The sequence below is a fragment of the Alnus glutinosa genome, chromosome 2, assembly GCF_958979055.1.
Source record: "Alnus glutinosa chromosome 2, dhAlnGlut1.1, whole genome shotgun sequence".
Lineage (NCBI taxonomy): Eukaryota > Viridiplantae > Streptophyta > Magnoliopsida > Fagales > Betulaceae > Alnus > Alnus glutinosa.
This window is the reverse complement of record NC_084887.1, coordinates 27,731,731-27,755,365: the sequence shown is the minus strand read 5'-3', so window position 1 is coordinate 27,755,365 and position 23,635 is coordinate 27,731,731. Positions and strand designations below refer to the sequence as shown.

Here is a 23,635-nt window from a genome sequence, read left to right as displayed (position 1 = left end):
GCAATTCGGGTTCACGGGTCGGGTTCATGTCAACCCGACCGACCCGATTACATAAACGGGTAACCCGAACACGACCCGATAAACATGATTAATAATCGGGTAATCCGTTAACCCGACACGGCCCGACCCGACCCGAATACATATATCCAAATGGACATTGCTGATAATCCTTGGCCCCCCAGCTATACATTCAAACTTAGATGACTTTCACAATTACATGCTGATCAACGATCCATGGGCCATATCAAATAATTCAAAAAATCAATCAAAACCCATATGTATATACATGTTTATGTTTGAGTGAGCATCAGGCTATACCAGGAGGAGAGTCGAAGAGGAGAAGCAGAGGGCAGAGAGACAAGATCGAAGTGGCCAGTTGGTATTACTTCTTTTCGGGCTGGGTGAATGGTGATGGTGATTCGGTGAAGACCGTCAAGTGGTGATTCCAATTTCCACTGATTCGGGCATTGAAGAGTTCAAAAGTGATGAAGCCTCAAGGGCGTGCGGCCGTGATGCGGTGCGGGTCTGCAGTATGCTGCGGCTAGGGTTTTGTTCTCAAGTCTCATTGTCTCACTAATTTCTAATTCAGTAATTCTGATTCACTGATTCACGATTTCATTTTCACGTTTTTTTTTTTAAAATTTTAATTTTTTATATATAAGTAACCGGGTCATAATCGTGTTGACCCGAACCCGATAATGATAAACCCAAACCCGAATTTTTCGTGTCGTATTCGTGTTAGGTTCGTGGGTCGTGTCAAAAATTGTCAACCCTACGTGCCACGCACATGGGTGCATTTCCATCTCATCAGATGGAGTAATTAGATGGAATGGGTGGATTGCAAATTTTTGCAACTTCGTGAAGTGCAATTGAAGCAATCTAAACATTGATACCAAGATTGCAAATTAATGGAAACATCAAGAGGTAAATTGCACTTTTTCCTAATATTTAGTTGTAGTTAGGTCTTAGCTTGGGGCTGCATAACTCTGAACTCATCATGCCAACCTGCCCAAATCTAGACTAGGACTGCAAACCACTCAAAATTAAATTAAAAAAAGAACAAAGGAATTAAGATATTGATTTATGTGAAGAGTACTGATCGAGCAGATCGATAAAATCCCCTCCTATATTCATCCAAAATTTATCTGAAGTACACTTAATTTCTTTCCTTAGAATCCTCATCATTTTCCATCTTTAACATCTGAAGCAAGAACTCATTCCAAGTGTCAACAGGGCCAGGCAAGCACCAATGGACACAATCAGCAATAGTCACATTTTCATGTGCCCCATGCCCATAATGGTTTGGGTGTCCATCTGGCCTCACTACCATAGATTCAGTTACATCTAAAATTCTAAACTTTAAACCCCTCTTCATCCCTTTCCTCTCTGCTGCCCTCAGCTCCTCCACCTGTGTCATGTACAGCTCCAAATCAGCCCCATCCAATTTCATTTCTGAACTCTTCACAGGCCTTGTTCTTGCACAACTCCCTCCTTTATTCCAGTCCCCATTCTCAAAATGTGCCGGCGACAGTGTCCTTAGAATAGTCACCCCCTTGAAATTTTTTAGTCTTGTTAGGGTTCTGAAGGCAGTCCTAAAGGCCTTTCTGTAACCATAGAACATAGTTAGGTTTTTAATGTTGTTCTTCAGGCATCTATGACACCCAACAAGCTGACCGTTTTCGTAGAACATTTGTGGTCCAAAGAACCATCGTCCGGCCGAGATGATCACATAGTTGAATGCCTCAATTTGAGCTGCCCAGTCATGGTTAGACTCGTCTAAATAAAGGTTCATCAGGCGGTTGTAGGTTGGTCCATTGGGGTCTGTGTCTACGGCATTCACCAAGTGCGGTGACCAGAAGGATGCCAGTGTGAAGTTGTAGCCGACATAAAGCCAGCGTTTGAACCTTGGATCTTTTGTGTAAGAAACATCTATAGGATAGCCCACCTGATAATTAGTGCGAAGAGTGTGAGAAATTAATAAAAATAAACTCTGAGAAAAGTAAAAGTAAAAATAAAAAAGACCCTATTTAATTAACCCTTGCAATTTGGACAATATTTCATGCAGCGATGACACCAAATTAATGAGGGTACAGGTAATATAAGAGACTACTCACAGGTTGGAGGAGAAATCTTTGTGGAACACTCGTTAACGGGCTAAGGGTAAGAAATAAGACAAGCAATATCATTTCTATATGTTGATTAGCATTATTGGATATGAGGCCCGGCTGCCCATACAATTTCGAGACTTTCAACTAGTTAGGTGATAGTATTAAATCATCATTTATTCTAAAAGTTTAAGTTTATTAGAAATGATTAATTTTAATCATTTAATTAATATTCTAACACATGAATTACATATATGCTTATATAATATTTGGACAAGGATCGTACGCTATCTCCATTTCTTTTGAATTGTATAGTTAGAATTTATAATTAGTGCATTGATTAACGATGAACATAATTTCATATTATTTAATTTTTTAAAAGATGAACAATGATTTCAAATACATCATTAAACACATGTAACTTTAAATCATGATCATGAAATGATCAATAGTACCATCAATTTCATTTGGTCTGTGTCAATTGCAACAGAACTAATTAGATATATGACATACTTAGCGGCAAAGGCATAAAATTAAGAAAAATGTTGTACTTAGTAAAGAGTTGAAAATTACGGTAGCCAAGAGGCACAACAGTGACTGCATTTGGTTTCTTCCCAAAGAGTCTCCAACAAAGGCCATCGACTTCCCCTTGACAAGCTCCAAAAACTGCACTGCATCAAAGAGAGGTAGCTCGCATTCATCTGGCTTCCACCTCCATTTCAAGAATTCGGTATCTGGTCGACCAAACTTCATGCAATTCTGCTGGTCGAAGATCTCACGACAAGTACCATTGGTGTAATAAGGACCATAATTGGGGTATTGAAGCCATTTTCCGCGGAATATGTCACATTTCTTTCCATATTTTATGCTCAATATTGCATTGTCTTCTGGAGACAGCCATGAAGACGATGAATTGTTTACCACGTAGAGAGGGATGAACAGGAGGAAGATCACGGTAAGGGCTAGTAAGAGAGCTTTATTAATGGTGGTGGTGTACGGTAGGTTCTTCCCGAGGGGAAGCTCAATGAAAAGAGCCATCATTGGAGAGGAATATGAAGAAGAAATTAAAGCTTTGGATTTTGGATTTTTCAGAATTTAATAGCAACAATGATAACTATATACCTCCTGCTGCTATATATATATAGTTGGAGAACATACTCATTGCTTGTTTCCTAGTGCAAAGCTCATAATTTAATTAGGTAAATTATAAAATGAACAATGTGTATGTTCATATATGATCATGTTGTCAACGTACACAAGAATATGATATCAAATTCATGAGAAAGATATTCAATTATTATATAAATGTTGAATCACAACTTATCTTAAAAATTTAAAATTGATATGAAAGAGTAAATTTAAAATGTCCTTCCCAATGAATTTAGCTTTCGCTAATATCATTCTGACTTAAACGTCAAGAAGTCGCCAAGTGATTACATGACTTCAACTATTGCGAAAAAGTTTCAACATAAATAAATAGCCAAAAAAACAAAAATTCTAAGTTAGAACAATGATGAGAAATATTCAAGAGGGGGAAAAAGGACGTATATAAGACGCTCAATCCAGAAATCTTGGTCCCCATCCTAACAGTACTCAATTAAAATCATTGTAACAATAATTAGTCAGGTTGCTAGCTATTTCATGAAAGTTTTAGGATATATATATAACGTGGGCTACAATATATAGTGCTGTAGGCCCGGCCAGACGTAGCTTTACTCTGAAGAAACGACGTACTGGCCGGCCGGTGATATATTGTATTATAATATACCAAAATCAAATCGATTATGCCTCTCCAAAATCCGGCTCGTGGGTTTTCTTTTTGGTATGGTAGCTAGTGTATTAATCCAAAAAAGAAACTCAAAATTTTAATAATTTTCAAAATTCATTATTCAACTGTGCCAGGCCTCTTCCATACATTCAACAGTACTCTAGCCTTTTATAATAATAAATACAAGGCTTAAAGAAACTAATTGCTACGATCGATCATTCTAAACATGGGCAATTTCTTAAAAATCAAAAATTGAAAATCTATGAGAAATATATATGGAAAGTCAATACCAAAATAAACTAAAATCAAAGATCCAATCAAAATAAATTGAGTTGATTTAATTTGTTGTCTAAGTTGGAAAATCGTCAAAATTAGTCGATCTACAACCAATAGCTCTAGCTACTAGAGCCCTACCTCAAGCGCGGCTCAAGTGGAGGGTTCTATGCCCCTCCAGTGGATCACCGCTCGAGCGATGGTCGATTTTGCCTGACCAACGTACCCTCGAGCGGTCCTCTTGGGTAGGGGACTAGCGGAGTGCCGAACTCGTCCTACATGCATCATCGGGAAAACAAAAATAGAAGAATATTTAATTTCCTGTAAATAATTAAGGGGCCGAATTCAATTAACCTTTTACTATTTAGCAAAAGTATCACCAGATAATAAAGTGGTTGCTTATGCGCGCAGTACTCTTATCATCCACAGAAGCTAGCTAGCTATATATAATTAACCAATGTTTATTTTCACAATTATTACAGGATTATACTCTTTAATTTTCGTACGTTGATCCTAACCTCTTGTGCTCCAATTAATTACCATCTTTTATTTAATTATTAAAATTCTTCTTCATTTTCACTCACCATATGCATAATATTAAACAAATTTGAGACACCAAAACACAACTCTAAATGACAACGTACAGCTAGAAATATATTAAAGAAACATAGAGTAATAAATTCTATCTGACTTGCAATTTTCTGTCCCTTGAATATTGAAGCTTCTCCTCATGCGACCTCACACCCTCCCTCTTGAGCATCTCCAGCAGGAAGTCGCTCCAAATGTCTATGGGCCCTGGCAAGCACCAATGCACACAGTCATTGTACAATGTCACCTTTTCATCTGCCCTATGCCCATATCTACTAGGGTGACCATCTGGCCTCAATAACATTGCCCCTGTTGTATCAAGTAACCTATATCTCAAACCTCTCTTTTTCCCTTCCTTTTCTGCCTTCCTGAATTCCTCCACTTGGGCCATGTACAACTCTAAATTTTGACCCTCCAGTTTTGTCTCATTGCTCCTAAACGGCCTCGTTCTCTCACAATTCCCACCTTCGTTCCACTCCCCGCCTTCAAAATGTGACGGTGCAAAAGTCCTTAGGAATGTTATGCCCTTGTACTTCTCTAAGCTATTAATAGCTTTGAAGGCTGTCCGAAAGGCCTTTCTGTAGCCGTAGTACATTGTTAGGTCGGTGACATTGTCTAGGAGACAATAATGGCAGCCAACTATTTTGCTGTTTTCGTAGAATACCATGGGCCGGAAGAACCAATGGCCTGCGGAGATGATCAAGTAGTCAAATTCTTCGACTTGGGTTGTCCATTTCTCGTCAAACTCATCAAGGTAGACATTGAAGAGGCCGCTGTGGGTTGGACCATCAGTACTGTCTGCTGCTTTGCTTTTCACCAAATGGGGTGTCCAAAAAGCGGCCACGGTGAAGTTGTAGCTTGTGTATTTCCAACGTATGAACTTTTCATCCGGTGAGTGTGAAACAATTATAGGATATTCTACCTGAAGATACAAGAAAGAAAAAGGAATTCAATCCTAAGAAATTTGATCAAAACTAGCTAGATGAGACTGACCTATATGCCTAAACAAATTTATTAAAAATTCATAATTTGAATGATTCAATTTCGGGGAGTCCAAAAGCACTGAAGCTTCATGATCCTTCAATTTTTGATGGGTACTTACCAAACAGATATGTCATGTATCCCTTCATACATAAGAAGCTAATGACTTTTCTAATATAACTATTAAAAAAGCATTTGTTTCTCACGTACGTACTCGAGAACATGACAATTTTATAGATTTGATTTTTATTTTAATCAATGAACATGGCATGTCCATTTATATATTGGTAAGACTATTTTTTATATATGGATTAACTCATCTAGTTATAGTCATCCTTGTATGCTCGCAAGGGAATATAATAGGCCGGATCGTCTCCATACTTGATGAAATGAAGAAGAGTTATTTTATGGTTAAGATTTTATTTTACAAATTTAATAGTGCACATGATATCACAAGGTGAAGATGTGTGACATGCCATTTAAAAATTTTAAATGATGTGACATCACGTGCGCTGTTAAGTACAACAAAATAAAATATTAATTATGAAATGTTCATGTTCACTTTAAATGGAGAGGATCATTGTCCTCTAGTATGCTATTGTGTGACCCAATTAAAAGGCAAAGAAAAAAACAAGAGAGGAGAGGTATAATAGGTAATGTATTAATTGAATGTGAGCGTGCATGTTAGGTACATATATACTTGAAGGGTCCAGCTCATGCTAAGTTATTATAAGATAGCCAGCAAGCGGTGTTCATGTTCAGCGGGCAGTTTCATGTGACAAATCTACATGCTACAAAATATAGTAATAATACTTTTTTACACCCCAGATCCGGATAGAGGACAATTGTTCAGATAGTACGAACAATTACAAATTTATTAACAAACCAGAACAGTGAGCCACCATGAAAATATAAGTCAATTAATTAAGGAACAAAACAATTAATGAAAATCAGTTGGAATGTCACAAGACAATGTCATGAGCATAAGCTAAACTCAGCTGGCAATATATTAATTTTCTATTTTGATTCTCTGAGAGAGAGAGAGAGAGAGAGAGAGAGAGAGAGAGAGAGAGCTTTCAACAATTTGTATTTTGGTAGGTTAGACCATTTCAATAATTGATTAATTAATATATATTTATGTTTGTATCTTTGCTACACGCTAGATGATAATTATGCATGCTATCATGATATCTTTTAAACCATTTATATATTACGACTATTATTGGGGTTTTTAAACTCTATCTCTTTTCTTTCATAGAAAACAAATTCTCATGTTCAATTAATGATAGACACATTTCGATCGTTAGGGTTTTTTGGTTTCTATTTATGGCAATTGGAAGCTAGGGTAGAAACATCCAATTTATTTGGGGCATTTCCACCACTACGAAGTATTACCTAATTAAGCTTTTCTTACAGCAGATCAATTTATGCCATGTATAGGATTTGGTGCAAAGATATCTTTGTATATCAAATTATACCATATATGCAAGTATTTGCCAACTTTTACTGGTTTTCCAAATAATTTTCTGAAATAAATCTTCAAAAAGCATAAAAATTAGTAAGAGTACTGTCTTACTTTTCGAAAGTAACCTCAACTTGAACTTCGATTTCTTCTGCTATTTTCTTAAACTTTCCTTTAGTATGTGGTTATTTTACCGTACGTTCTTAGGAGGGAGGGTCAATTAGTTTAATAATAATAATACATGCATGTACTGATAAGATTCTAATAAGGCACATGGAGCTGATAATGTCACGTGCCATATATTAACCTTTCACATGGTGTACATGTGTGTGTGTGTGTGTGTGAGAGAGAGAGAGAGAGAGAGAGAGAAGGAGCCGAACAAAACAATTACATGTTTTTTTTTTACATGTTTCATTGCCGTACATAGTTTGTTTGATGTGAAGTTTAAGAAGATATATATTACTCGTTGGCACCAAGAAATGCGGTGGCCGGCAAAGATTCCATGCCATGCCATGCCATGCTACTCCCATTATAATTATTGTACTGTCATTTTACCTAATCCTTGAAAAACACGATGGCTTAGGTCAACCAACCTTTAACCTAATCAGAACTCATTGGACACTTTAATAAAACTACTTTTGAGTAGGAGATCGATCGATTGATTAGGATCAAATAAATCAATAACAAAAATCAAATCGAAAACTTTAAAGCTTGTTGGATCATAATAGCATTTACCCGGAAATCTAAGCCAAGGCAAACATGCAAAGGGAAACAGTATTTGCTCAAAATAGAATGTCATGCATTAGTATATGGAGTTCAATGCTACTTTTCACACTTATTTATCACATTTGTTCATTTTATACTAGTTGATGTGAGCGTATTTTAACTGACTTCTCATTTTTTTCTTTTTAAGTGATTGTCATGCATGGAACGTTATTTAAAACACATCACGTCGGTCGGTGTCAAATGAGTAATATATATGAGTGTGAAGAGTATAATATTACTATAAAACATGCATCAAGCATCATATATATATATAAAATCATGTTAGTTTAATTTTTTGCTAACAAAAAATTGATGCTCAAAAAATTGATGCTAGAGGGGGGCTTACCCTAGAGAGGAGGCAGATCAAGGATTGCATTTGGTTTCTTCCAACAGAGTCTCCAACAAAGGCCAATGACTTCCCTCTGACGAGTTCTAGGAATTGTGCAGGGTTGAAAACAGGTAGGTCACACCCAGATGGTTTCCACCTCCACTTCATGAAATCAGAATCCGGTCTCCCATATTTCATGCAATTTTGATGCTCATGTATTGCCCAACACGTCGTGTTTTGGTAGTATGGAGCATGCGGATTCGGAATCCATTCTCCAGAAAATATGTCACACTTGTCACTGGACGGTGTGCTCACTAATATGTCATCCTTAGAATCATATGATGACGATGACGATGAAGAGGGTGGTTTTGAAGCATCGTTGAGATCATGAAGATATGGAGGGTACCTTGTCAAAGGGTAATAGGGGACGACTGCGAGAAAAACTAGGGTAAATATTACAAGTAGAACTATCTTTGGGGACTTCTGTAGTGACTGGTTTTTCCCCAAGGGAAGCTCAATGGATTGGAGCTTCATTCGTGGAGAGAAACAGAGTTGCTGGCCTTGAGAAAGAGAGTTGGTCAGATATAAGGGTGTGGAGAATTCAAACAATAATATGGTGGTTGGACATTATATGGTTTCGCTGCTTTGATTTACGTAGCGCTGCCCTATATATATAACCCATTTTCTAGTGAGAATTCCTGTGGATTTCCGAGACACTTATATATATAGAAAATGACCGTAATTTAGTAACTGATTTTTTTTTTTTTGCTGGGGTGGGGGGTTTCAAAAAACAAACTCGATCAGGCTGAAGCATCTTGGACAACCCAGTTGAATTTTATAAGTAGCTTAAAAAATGAAATTTGGTTGGCTGTTAGTTCAGTTTTCATGTTTATCTGTCGTGGATTCTGACAAAAGAAAGAAAAAAAAAATTGGAGATAAATCAGATCCCATTTCATATCATAAAGTTTCACAAATTATGCTACAGTACTCAGTAAACCATGGCCAGATCGATGCTTGTGGTTTGTATCTTTTTCTTTAGGGATAATTGCACCGGAGGTCCCTGTGGTATACCATAATTATTTTTCACTCCCTATGGTTTAAAAAGTTCACTGGAGGTCCTCGTGATATGCAATAATTACAAATCGATCCCTGGCGTCAAATTCTGTTAAAATTTTTAACAGATTCCGTCAAATGCCACGTCAGCGCCACGTGTCGTCATCTTATTGGTGACACGTGGCGCTGACATGTCTAATTTTAATAAAATAATATAAATTTATTAAAAAATAAATAAAAAATACTTATTTTTTTTTAAAAAAAAACAAAAAACAAAAAAAAAAACAAAAAAACAAAAATGGGAAAGGGGTGGGGGTGGCCAGGCCACCAACAGCCCATGGGGGTGGCCGCGCGCCACCCCCAGAGGCCGCCGGCGGTGGTGCGCGGCCACCCCCGGCCACTGGGGGTGGCCGCGCGCCACCCCCTGCATCCACTGGGGGTGGCGCGCGGCCACCCCCAGTGGCTGGGGGCGGCCAGGCCACCCCCAAAGGGGTGGCTGGGCCACCCCTTCAGCTTTTTTTTTTTTTTGTTTTTTTTTTTGAATTTTTTTTATAAAAAAATAAGTATTTTTATTTATTTTTTAATAAATTTATATTTTTTATTACGATAGACACGTGTCGCCATCTTATTGGCGACACGTGGCGCTGACGTGGCATTTGACGGAATCTGTTAAAAATTTTAACAGAATTTGACGCCAGGGATCGATTTGTAATTATTGCATATCACGAGGACCTCCAGTGAACTTTTTAAACCATAGGGAGTGAAAAATAATTATGGTATACCACAGGGACCTCCGGTGCAATTATCCCTTTTCTTTATTACCAATGTGGTACATATATATATATATATATATATATATATTGAGCCTAGCTAGATCAGTCTAACAAAGTAATTAATCCCAGCAGTTGGTCACTGGCCTGAGCTATAGCTAGATAGATCGAGGTAGGTGTTTCAAAAGTGACATCAATTTATTACCATGGAGCGTGGGTTTTTTTTTGGCATTTCTTTTTTTTTCTTTAAATGGATGAATATTTTGGTATTTCTTTCATTTTTCTTCTTTCTTTTTTTTTTTTTTGGTTGTTATTTTCAATTATTTGTATTATTAGTAGTCACTCTCTCTCTCTCTATATATATATATATACAGGAGATTGATCCCTACACAACAGGTTAAGAGTCCCACCAATGTGAGTGGTTGTGCACAACCTGTTGTGCAGAGAACTTTTTCCATATATATATATATATATTATCTTCTCACATTATTATTTGATGTAGCGTGGTGTCTGAGAAGCAAGATCTCTACAAACACAAAACTCAAAATTCTTCTATAAAATTTAATTAAGACATTTTAAGAATTATAAAAAATAATGAAAAACTTTTTTCTCATGAATAATTTTTTTTTTAATTGACAAAAATTAAACAATAGTAACAGACAGGTGGCCAAGCCGGCCACCCTTATTAAATTTAAATAGTATTAAGATTTCAACCCTAAAAGCAAAATACAAAATAGTTTTTTTTTTTTAAAGCAGCCACAACTTCCTCTCTCTCTTCATATATATATACTTGTCACATGATTTGATATATATAGAGTGGTGTGTGAGAAGTAAGATCTTTACAAACATAAACTCAGAACTTTTCTATAAAACCTAAAAAATTGTAAGAATAATAGAAATAATGGAAAACTCTCTCTCAAGAATATAGTTTTTTTGTTGCCAAAAACTGAACAATAGCAACATGGGTGGCCAAGCCAGCCTTAGTAAATTTAAATAGTACTAGAATTTCAACCTTGAAAGCAAAATTACAAAATAGTATTTTTTTTTAAAACAATCACAACTTCACTCGAGTGAACTTTCTGTCTACCATCTCTAAACATCTCGCTTTCGCAACTGTCGAGCAAAGGTCAAATGAAAATCTTGTTGTAGTCTTGCTTGATCGAAAATCAAGCTAAACTTCCAGGAATTCTTGCTCGGATGACACTAAATTACTTATTTTTTAAAGAGTCTGCCTCCTACAGAATCGCATATGTGCAGTACTTCAAACTCTCTTCCTCTTCGCTTAAGGTCACCCATATATAGAGCCACATGTAAACCGGAATGAATCATGATTTATCTCAATATCCAAACTCGTGTATTTTGCCATTATTGGCCCTCATATTCGTCTTTTCTTTCTCTGAGTTTGTTTGCTGTCTTTATTAATTAGTGGCTAGTTTGTGCTAGTAGATTGTCTCTGGTGTTTGATACCTGGTGTTTTATTTGTATTCTTAGCAGCTTCTACTCATTGCGTTTGTTGATTGATAAATTTTGCATTCATGATTAAAAATAAAAATTAAAAAAAAAAAAACAAAAAAGAAGAAGAAGAAGAAGAAGAAAGAAAAAGTCAAGCAAAGAGAGATCAGTAGATCAAATAAAAATGCAATGCATAAAGACATTCGAAGTAGGATATTTACCAAGTCGAGGCTAGGAAGCCTGCTAAAAGGTTTACGCCAAAGAAAAAGTCTTTTTTTGGACAGCTCAACTTATCAATACTTTTCCTAGCCTCTAACTATGAACTATATGCCTGATGACCTGCAATTTTTTTTAAAAAAAAATTAAAATTAAAATTGGCAAATTAAAATAGTACTAATAGTCCAATTATTAGTTCGTTAGGTGACAGGTCCCATGTATTAGGTACTGGGGCTATAAAGTCACAAGTAGCCAAAATTTGCTGATGTACGTGGGTGGTTTTTCTAGAAAAGTTTGCCAATAATTAATGGTTGGACTTTACATTTGGTTTTCGACTCAATGCTACATGTCGTTTTCAAACTAATATGGTCCACCATGGACCATGTGTCACGCTCATATACACGACTGGAGTCCAATTAATTAAATTAATTATTGCCACATTGATCGAGCATTGAATGTTAATAATTTTAAGCCTATAATCTAGATCTGATTATATATAAGAGAAGATTTAGTCAAGCAATTTGAAATGGAACGTTTCCGTTTATGGGTTTTATAATATATTTTACAGCATATGCTATTTCTTGAATTTAATTTGAAATGGAAGGATTTGTCTCCCTTAGAATGGAAATTCAGGAGGAAAATAAAGAGATTTTGGGATAGAAAAATTCGAGTGAATTCTTCTCTACCCCCATAGCTTATTTATAGGCATCCATGCAACTCTTCATGAAGAGTTCCCCCTCTTCTCTTTACAACCTTCATGAAAGTTGTCACATTTCGTGGACTTAATAAGATGTGGGTGTGGGGATGGCCACGTTGTTATGGTGTAATCATCACATACACATTATTATCGCTCACTTGATCAGACTATAACATCATGTGATGAACTTTGTGGACCATAATTACTTTGGTACCAAAAAATTCTTTATGCCAATTACTCTCATCTATGGGCCTCCACAAATTGGCGTCAAATTGTGACGGGCTATATTTGTGCATACTTTGTCACTACCTTATATATATGATCGCACCATTTAGTAGTACGTATATGCTCTCCCACCAATAACATATTAGAGGTGACTTTATTTCACTATCTTCCAAGTGAATGTCATCAATTCTTCGTGACCGGAAACATAATTCACACCCATACCACAATTGATGCGTTAAACATTTGATCAAGTACGTACTTCCTCTAAAACTTGTATTCCTAAGATTTTCCTTAATACACCTTAATTATCAACATCTTTTACACTCTCAAAGCATAGACATTAATATTCAGTCTAAATGATGCCTCTTATATAATTAGTATTACATTCATGTGAGCTGTAATACCCATACCTCATCAATGTCATCTGCCTTTAATCAACCAATCATGTTCCCATCAAATAGAAATGCATAGCACCCAAATTATGTCATAAGCTGGTATATTGCATAACAATAAAAAATAAAATAAAATAAAAAATTGTCTCTAGCTATGGTCTATCTACATATATATTATGTCATAAGCTGGTATTACATAACAATCAACTATTTAGTATGCATATCTGAAAAATTATATATAATTGGCTTCCTATTCTTCACAACCACCATGATCGATCTTATTCTGCCGACTTCATTTGCTAGCTAGTTAGACTGTCCTTTTATATATGGGCAGTTTCTAATTAATTAACGTGTACGTATCTTTTGCAATATTAATATTCAATTAATTCAAGATAACTATAGGATAGGACCATCACATTCTTCTTTTTTTAACTAAATATATTTTTTCCTCCTAAGCGGGTGTGAGGTGCTATCATTTTGAATCAATTTGATTGGAACAATTATCTTGATTGCGTATAGATTTTAGTTCAAATATTAAGTTGTCACTGATATATACTGACTTACATATTTAAAAAATGTCAATGGTTGGTGGTGTACTGTCACCAGTAGCGGCAAAGGCTAACTCCTAAATATGAGTACCAAATGTTATTTACTAGACTGTTATATGACTGTCATATAATTTATTAATGTGGATAAACACTTGTAAAAACAAATGACTGATTTTCAATGCCAAATTATCTCAATTGTATATCAATCGTATAACAGCTTCCCTAAAAATTTATACACGTACTTCGAGTGAAATGGAAATAATTCGGCCACAGTTCTTATAAATATGAGTTGACTCAATTTACATATTAAAGTTTTCGCCATTCAGTTTGTGCATATTTTCTATAATTAATCTTTTTGCCAGTATTTGTTCGAATTAATCTTTTTGTCAATCTTAAATGTTGGGTTTTTAATATTGGCAAATTTGGTGTCAAAACTTATTTGTTTTATTCAATAAATGAAAGAGTTAAGTGAGAAAAATATTGCAACATATTATTCAAGAAATGAAAGAGCAGAATGAAAAGAATATTGCAAAATATTAATCAAGAAATAAAAGAGCCAAATAAGAAGAGTATTGCAGAATATTAATCAAGAAAAATAAGGAGATATTATGGAATATTTATCAAGAAAATGAGAGAGTTGTGATTTAGAAAATATTCTGCATAATTATTTGTTCCTAAATTCCCGAATTTTCTTCAAGATATCCAGACGCTATGTCTGGACATGATTGGCAGTAAGTTTGTGTTCTTTCACATGTCCAGACACGCGATGACATGTCTGGATACCACCGCCTAGAAATCCGTTCCTGACTTGTTTTAGAGTTTTCAAAACCTATTTAAATGAACTTATAGGTTGTATTTCTTTAAGAATTCTAGTAGAATATTACATTGTACTAAGAGAATGTTTATTAGGCATAAACGTTTATACGTATTGTTTGTAATTGTTGTAACTGTTCAACCGTTGAAATCTAACTGGAGATGAGCTCCAGTTAAGGAAGTCAATAGAAGAATTCTCGACAAGGGTCTGGGAGCTAGAAAGGCAAACAAGTAAGCCCTTGTTAGAATTCAAGAGAGTGACTGCTGCAAAGGGTTGTAAGTACGAACTTCTTGTAATTAGCTATTTCTTTTGATAATTGATTTCTTGAGTTTGGCTGCCTCGGAATGGTTTTTTCTCTTGGTACAAAGATTTTCACTTCGTAACCAAATATCTGTGTTAATTATTTTTACCGCTTTACATATTTGGTTAACTATTTGGTTGAGGTTACTTAGGAATCTAAATTTATTTTCATTAAAAACAAAGTCAATGACCTCTTAATCATGAAAGAATGCTCATTTGCCTTCCTACCGGAGGATATATAGTTTACATGGTGAGAATTTTTTGTTTTCATAAATTGCACAATCACTATCAGTTGGTCTTGAGTCTTTAACCTAACACTCTACCTTCTTTTTCTTATTATTGTTGGCAAGTCTATGGCCTCATTTAATACGCGCAATGACTATTTCATTTGAAAAATAAATAGCTATATATTACTTCATATTTTTTAATTTGGTACCAATACATATGCAATGATATGCTCTCATTGGAATTGAACCAAAAATTATTAAAAAAAAATTCTACATTATTTTTTTTTAATACTATATATATATATATATATATATAAGAATTCAAAGGGTGGCCAACCACCCCCACCCACAGCAAACCGGGGGTGGTGCGACTACCCCCAACAACGCTTGGGGGTGGTCTTGCCCACCACCAAAAGTACTTTTAGACTTTGAATAAACATATATGAAAAGAAAAAATAAGAATATTTTTTTGAAAAATGTTGTCGATCTATTCATCTTGGTAAGAGAATAGTTATTCACATGAGAATAGTTATTCTTAGAAATACCCCTAGTTACCAAATAAAAGAATAATTATTGATATGAAATTCATTCCATTCCAGAATTTCCAAGGCCTATATGTTTTGTAATGCAAAGCAGCAAATGGTATGATTTCTTTGACAATGAAATGAGTATTGCATATACTTGCTAGCCGGCCATGATATCTTTATTTTTTATTTTTCTTCTCCTCTGTTTGGAATTGGCCCATCATGCTTTCCCAAAATAGATACAAGCAACCAGACGGAAGGAGCCCAAAAAAAAATTGGCAACTTCAGCCCATCAGGAGCCCATTTTTAGTTACTAGTTGTAACAGTAAGAATGATAAGGGCCCAAATGAGCGAGACCCATGATTGGGCCACCCTGATGACTTCTAATGTCAATGACCTCTTGAGTCTTGACTGAGCAGGAAATCTAATTCAGGTTTGGCTCTACTTTTTTGTCTATAAATAAGCCTATACTCCAGGTATAAACTCAGACTAACTATTTTATATATAGAACATTATTTTCTCACAGAAGTGGTGTGAATTTTAAATGTACTGACAAGTGCACGAATCGTTTACAGTTAATAGATTGCAAGTGCGAGGTCGATCTCACAGAGAATTGTATTTTTGAAAATAAATTTATGACTAAATTAATCTAATCCTAACCTAGTTTCAAAATTTAAGAGATTGTTTTTATGAATAAAAATCAAAAACATAAACAAAATTAACTTATTTTTTGGGGCTTTTTTTAGACTTTTTAGCCTTTAGATATATATAATTAGTTGTGTTGAATTTCATTGGGAAGTGATAGAAAGCACGACCAACTTCTTGGCGTGAAAGGTTGGTTAGCTGCAATAGACCATTGCTGTGGATTTCGATCTGCGATTCCATTGAGATCCAGATTGGCTTGATCGAGGAAGCCATTGTAGATGAAGCCGTTTTTATCTTGAGCAAGCTAGGGCCAAAGGAATATATATAGGAAACATAGACAAGTAGCAGAAAATGAAATGATCTAAGAACTACTGCCATTGGATAAAGAGGCTAGGGGAAGGTTGTGCTCTCAGCAGACAGAAGGCTTTATTTGTTTATATGTCTCAGACTCCTGAGAAGATAGACTTTTTTTATATAGATTCCTGAGAAGATAGACTTACTACTTGGAATTTTGATTGGAAAAGTCGTTCTACTCACCAGTACGTACCCTTGCTGCATGACTGGTACATTGTAACATTGACCATGATTTGTAATATTCATTCAATGAATCCACCCTCAAACGAGGACCAGCATTTATTGAAACCAACAAAGCATTTATATTTTTTTAAAACTACGTACGATAAAAAAAAACCTTCTTGAATAGTCTTGGAAATCTTACCATCACTTGAAATCAAATAGAAGAAAAACCCCAATGCCAGTACAGAACCTATATATATATATATATATATATATATATATATATATATATATATACACTCGAACAATATATTAACTGTACGCGTAAAACATCTACTTGCATTACAAATTTTCCAATGAATTCTTGGAAGAAATCTCTTGTAAACCTTGGAAATTAAGCAACATGAAAGCTTACATATTTTCTTTTCTTTAATATTTCAGAGTTTGCAGAGACAGTAGTACCGTTGGTAGCTATAGGCATGCAGTCGCTTAATGCCTAATAATTGTTAGTCTCGGAAAATGTCTTTGATTCAGTGTTTGAAGAGTACTACTGGGGTATAGACACTTAAGTGAATTTTCGTCCATATGATAAATGAAAGAAAGGGAGGTTTTGGATGCTGGCTTCATGTAAAAATTCAACCTGCGGGGGCTTTCATTGTACGTGCCCAAAATATCAAGGCTATAATTGGCATCACTTGCAAGTGTCTTTTTTTTTTTTTTTTTTTGGGAGAAGCAGGGGTCATTTAAATAAGATACTGTATTAAATTAACTTATTTTATATATTCCTGTCATCTTCATCTAGCTACTTGCAATATATGTATGTCAAAAAAGAAAAAAGAAAGCCAATATGTTGCACTTTGTTGTGGTTGTTCAAAAAAAAAAAAAAAAAAACTTAATTTTTGGGCTTGATTTTAAATTTTTAGTACATTAACAATACTAACAATTACCAGGCACGAAAAAGGAAGGAATTTAATCTAGCATGCATGGGCCAGGCTGTTGTGGGATTTCTTCCCATTAATAAAGGAGAAGATAGTACTCCTAAAAAGAAATTATTTACAAATTGAATCTTTCGTACGTCTTTAGAGTATTTTGACGAGAGAGAGAGAGAGAGAAATTGGTTCATCCACAGAATCACAAGGAAATTCGTCTGAAAAGATGTATTGGTTTAATTTATAGAACATAATCTGAGTTTCGTAATCCAGAGCAATATTTGTTCATCCACAAGGATATATATATTTTCGTTCATCCACAGGACTACAAGGAAATCTGAAAGAATATATTAATTGGTTTATAGAACATTTATAATTATAGTTTTATCACACTTTTAATTTTTTAAATTTTAATATATATATATACCTGCAAGTTACCAGTTATAACTGGATATATATAATTGCTAAAACATGTAATCGCTCCGATAAATCGATTACCGATTATTTTCAACGGGGTACCAAACCAGTTGGCCGGTTTTCCAGTTATCAGCCTGATTTACACCTCTACTTTTATTTTGATATGAGAACATTATTCAATTTATTGGAAAACTAGAAAAATAATTATTAAACCATATGATTAAATCAATTTCTATATGTTTATTTAGATGCCATCACTCTTAAGCATATTAATATATAATTGGTTATTATTCTAATTAAGAGAATCTTGTTGTGAGAGGTTGAGATTACTTTTAATCTTTTAAATGGTTAATTTGGGTCTAATGGATTTTCATTCTCAACAATTAATATTGGATAATAGATGAGATCACATAATCAAATCTCTCTCTCTCTCTCTCTCTCTCTCTCTCTCTCTCTCTCTCTCTCTCTCTCTCTCTCTCTCTCTCTCTCTCTCTCTCTCTCTCTCTCTTCTTTTGCTTCTTCTACTCCTCCTCCTCCTTCTCCTTCTCAAACTATGACAATATTTTTGGATGTACAATAAAACACTTAATATTGGGTAATAGATGAGATCACATACACTACAAAAAAAAATCCAATTATTGACAGTATTTTTCTAGATGGTTTTAAAAACCGTTTAGAATTAAATTTTTACAGACGATTTTTTGAAAACTGTCCACAAAAAAAAAAAAAAAATTACGACGGTTTTAATAAAACCGTCTAGAAAATAATTTCCAAACGGTTTTAATGAAACCATCTGGAAAATAATTTTCAGATGGTTTAAATAAACCATCTATAAATTTACAGACGGTTTCAATGAAACCATCTGCATTTTAAAGTTCTTTTTTTTTTTTTTTTTTTTTTCAGTTTTCTTCTTTTTAAAACAAAAGGCTCTTCTTTTAAAAAAAAAAAAGTTTAAATACACTTCTGGTCCCTGAGTTTTGAAAACTTTATATTTTAGTATTTGAGTTTCAATTTGCATCACAGATGGTACATCCGTTTTGAAAAAAGACCAAATTAGTACCTCAGTCAAGTTTTCTGTCTAAAAACTAACGGTCTGCCATGTGTCAATCCCTAAGGGGGAGTTGACACGTGTTTTAGTAAAATAAAAAATAAATAAATAAATAAAATCTTTAAAAATTAATTACAAAAATATTAAATCAACCCTCAGGGGTTGGCACTTGGCGAGTTGTTAGTTTTTGGACGGAAAACTTGACTGAGACTGAGGTACTAATTTGGTCTTTTTCCAAAATGAAGGTACCAACTGTGATGCGAATTAAAACTCATGTACTAAAAAATAAAGTTTTCAAAATTCAGAGACCAAAAGTGTATTTAACCCTAAAAAAAAAAACAAAAAAAACAAAAGGCTCTCGACTCTCCCATGAACCACTCTCTCTCTCTTCTTCTTCTCTCTCCTGTCGGTGACTGAAGACAGGTGACGGGATCTAGACGAAACGGCGGGATCAGGACGTACGACAGGAGATGGAGTGCCGTATTTGTCAAACCCACTCCGGTGTGCGTGAGTTTCCGGCTGGATCTGGCAAGGTGGTCAAGGTTTCTAGCCAGATCCGGCCAAAACTATGCTCAGCCTCTCTCTCTGGCCGGATGCAGAGAGAGATCTGGCCAAAATACCACATATTTCGACCGGTTCTCTCTTCCTCTCTTTTTCTCTATCGCCAGCATGTGTGCGTGGGTGCCAAATCTCTCTTCCTCTCTCTTTTTCTATAGGTAATTTCGAATAAATTGATTTGGGTCATTTTGTTGATTTGTGGTTGATCGGATGCTTTTGGTTGATTGTTGATAAATAGTTGAATATGTGTAAGAAGTCTCTGGAATTTGGCCGTGTCTTGACTAATTGTGTTTTGGGTTGTTGATTGGCCAGTTGCTGTTTTGAGCGTGTTATTCTCCTCTGTTACCACAATCATAACAGAAGATGGTATGTTTTCCCTTCTCATCGAAATCGCACCAACCAAAACAAAATGACTGTCGTGCAGAAGGCTCAGTGTGGGAACGCTATTTTCGTCCTCTCCATCGTCGACCCGGTGGCACCGTTGACAAAAACGAATCGAGATAGAAAAAAAAAATCTAGAGAAGAAATAAATAATTAAAGAAAAAAAGAAATATTAGTTAATGATATTAATATATAAAGAAAAAATAAATAAATCGAGACAGGAAAAAAAATAAAAAAATAATAATAATAATTCTGAATGGTTTGGTCCCAAACTGTCTAGAATGTGTTCTTGACAGTTTGGCCCAAACCATTCATAATCCAAATTTTCGACCTATATTTTCGGACGGTTTTAAACCGTCCAAAATAAACCGTCTAGACTTTGTTCCAAACGGTTTTTTGCCATTTTTGAACCGTTTGAAACCGTCTAGAAAACGGTTTTTTGCCATTTCTTGAATTTTCCAAATCTCTCTCTCTCCTCCTAATAGGGCATTAGCATTAGCTAGCAAAAAGCTTCTTCTCCTTGATCACGCACGTCAAAGATTTTATGGAAGAAAATTTTGTTGTTTAGTAGCCCATGATCTCGTACTCAAATTTGAAAAAGACATAAAAAGCATAGATGAGTAATACCCTTTTATATTTTTGTGGGTTGTCAGTATTTGGAATGAAACCCTAGACGTATCTAAGTCCTATCAGTGTACGTTATATATATATCTTAGATCCGTGTCGATGGTTGGTCATTTTGTGTACGTACCTATTTTTGTTGGACAAGAAATTTTAAACTTGTGCATAGCATTCCTTTAACACAGATCAGGTAAGACTTTAACTTTACCATTGAACGTGGTCTTAAAAAATTGTTTACACTCAAAAAAAATTCAAATTTTAAACCTTAATGAGGTGTTATTATAAAACTAATTAAGATTCTTACCACTAGAACCGACCCATTATAATTTGTTATAAACCTCATTGATAAGGCTAGAAGCCCAAATTGACCGGGGCATTTATTGGGATGAAAGCTATTGGTTGAAAGTGCGAAAAATGTGAGTAATACGGGTTGATGTAACAATACTCATTCATTTTATTTTATTTTTTATTATTATTTTTTAACAAAGGCCAATCACTTTTGGGCAATATATACTGGTTGAATCTTTTTGTCGGTTGTGAGTATTTGAAATGAAACCTAGGTAGAGGTATCTTGTATTTCTAGGGGTAGCCTATAAAGACATTACCTTAACTGGTCCATGCGAAATAAAGGGAAAAACAAAAAATAAAATAAAAAATAAAAGTGGTAACTAGATATGGTTAGGCAACGTGATATTGTCCTTAAGCCAAAAAATTAAAGTGAAAGATTCACCCTTGTAATCATTGTCCCATATTTAATTAAAAAAAAAAAAAGAAAAAAAAAAGTGAGCAATTGATGGGGGAGGAAAGAAACAGAGGCAAGGCAAAAAGTGGCTTGAAATTAGGAAAAGGCTAGTGTTGAAAGTGGCAGGAGATAAATAATTGTGGCTGTAGCTCTTCCTTTGCCCGGCCACAAAGCCACTAACTTTTGGATACGTTGCTATCAATCTCCAAACTCTACTTTTCTTCCACATATATCATATCATATGGCCTTTGGTCCACCACTCGCTGCATATACGTGTTATTCCATTGAAATCCACACAACTAAATTCCCACACTAACCTTCACACTTTCCCTTTTTTTCTCTTACATAATTTCATTTTGTATTTTCATTATATATATACCATAATACCATATGCCCCTTCAAGAGGGAAAAAAAAAAAAAAAAAAATCTAAGATCGTAAATATTGTTTTTTCATATGTATAATAGGGGACCTAATATACATTTTACACCACGTATCGGTCACGTGATGTGTTTGCCGTCTAAGTTAACAGAAAATTCTAAAGGCCGGTAAGCACTAATTTTTTATTTTTTTATTTTTTTTTTTAGACATGCAGTAAGCGCTAATTAAGTGAAAAGATTAAGCAGTTAATTTGATAGGTCAACTATAAGCTTTTTAAAGTTAAGAGGACATTGTAGTTTGAAGGTAAGTTTGAGGGACATAGAGGTGTAGTTTATTAAAAAAAAAGAAAAAAGAAAAAGGGATATGGGACAAGGACAATTAAGGAATACAATATTGATAATGGAGGTAAGTTGTGGTAAGGAGTAGTAGTGTGAAGGGCTGAGCTCTTAAGTATTGCGTGGTCTGCCTGTTCAACATTCATACATATTATCTCTCTCACTTTCCCGGCCCCCCTCCTTCCCTCTCCTACTCTAAACACTTGTGCCTATTGGCTTTCTTAGCCACTCAACCCAAGGAAGTTGCTCTTTTTCTTTCAGAGTATATATATATAATTGCAGGTTTTCTTCCTTTGCCATATATACATAATCATATATATATATATATATATATATATATCCCATGCATGCATGCATTTACGCTTCCTGTTATCTTTAAGTTTTGGTTTCTTTATAACTTGTGAGCTTAATGTGTGAGGTTTAATTTCTGTACTCGATCTGTATATGTATATACAGGGTTTAGCGATGGTGATGATGGGGTTGGAAAGGTTGATGGTGAGTTTGAAGTCAAAAATAAAGTCGTTGAAGATGAAGAAGCCTTACGATAAGATCGAAAAGAGTGACAGCATGAGAGTTGAGATCAGAAGCAGGAAGGCTCAGAAGCTTATTAATGAGACCCTCAAAATTGCTGATTCCCCCAACACCAGGACTCTACCTGCTTTCTGATCACTCTTTCTCAGTTTCTCTCATCCATCAATAACAACAAACCTCCTCATATTATTCTCTTCTTTTCTTTTTTTTCTTTTTTATATGTTAACCATACGAGATGGTATACGTACGGATTTTCCTTTTTCTTTTTTTGTTTGTTTTTGTCGCCCATCTCTCTCTCTCTCTCTCTCTCTCTCACAAAGTACCATATCAAGAAAATATGGTGTATATTCTTCCAGCAATTGGCTAGTACTGTTAATTAGGATGGAGGAGGTGATATATATATATATATATATATATATATATATATATATATATATATATATATAAATATATTGCCTTTTTTATTTTATTTTGTCTAATTCATGTAAAAGCATCATGCATGCAATTAAATGCAAGCCCTCGTAGCTAGTTTTAGGAGGATTATTTTAGTAATTTAATAAGTTTAGATTTACCATTAATTATCATGCTTAATTTGGTGGATAATCCAGCAATTTTATTTTATCCTTTCATGGATTCACCTATATATATATATATATATATATATATATATATATAAATATATATATATATATATATGTGTGTGCAAATTAACAGATCCGTGAAGCTAGATTAACATGCTTCCAAATTTCCAATATATTAAGGTGATCGATCGATTAGGCAAAACACGCATATATAATATATATATATATATATATATATATATATATATATATATATATATATATATATATATATATATATATATATATGATACTTAATGAATTAAAGATGCTTCAATTCACGGTCTCTCAAAGCGTTAATTAATAATATATTAATATTGAATAATTTCTGAGCACATGCAGCAGCATCAGTTATATAAGATTATATTTAAGAACCACCATCAATCAAGCTAGCCCACGGAGTTAAAGCGAGATTAAATCATTGT

At 34.6% G+C, this 23,635-nt stretch overlaps 2 protein-coding genes and 1 long non-coding RNA gene across 3 annotated transcripts; 1 reads left to right on the top strand and 2 right to left on the bottom strand.

Moving 5' to 3' along the window:
• Window positions 1–946: 946 nt before the first annotated feature.
• LOC133861294 (protein trichome birefringence-like 19) lies at window positions 947–3,199 on the bottom strand. The gene is made up of 2 exons (XM_062297046.1): window positions 2,679–3,199; window positions 947–1,945 (listed from the first exon to the last, which is right to left on the bottom strand). Exons 1-2 carry the CDS (start codon window positions 3,144–3,146, stop codon window positions 1,157–1,159), a joined length of 1,257 nt encoding a protein of 418 aa, XP_062153030.1. The 5' UTR covers window positions 3,147–3,199; the 3' UTR covers window positions 947–1,156.
• A 1,520-nt stretch (window positions 3,200–4,719) lies between these two features.
• LOC133859168 (protein trichome birefringence-like 19) lies at window positions 4,720–8,955 on the bottom strand. Its single transcript, XM_062294493.1, has 2 exons — window positions 8,289–8,955; window positions 4,720–5,656 (listed from the first exon to the last, which is right to left on the bottom strand). The coding sequence occupies exons 1-2, from the start codon at window positions 8,802–8,804 to the stop codon at window positions 4,829–4,831; spliced, it is 1,344 nt and encodes a 447-aa protein (XP_062150477.1). The 5' UTR covers window positions 8,805–8,955; the 3' UTR covers window positions 4,720–4,828.
• Window positions 8,956–21,998: 13,043 nt separating this feature from the next.
• LOC133861171 (uncharacterized) lies at window positions 21,999–22,859 on the top strand. The gene is made up of 2 exons (XR_009898967.1): window positions 21,999–22,341; window positions 22,516–22,859. It is a non-coding gene; the product is annotated as an uncharacterized LOC133861171 (long non-coding RNA).
• Window positions 22,860–23,635: the final 776 nt, after the last annotated feature.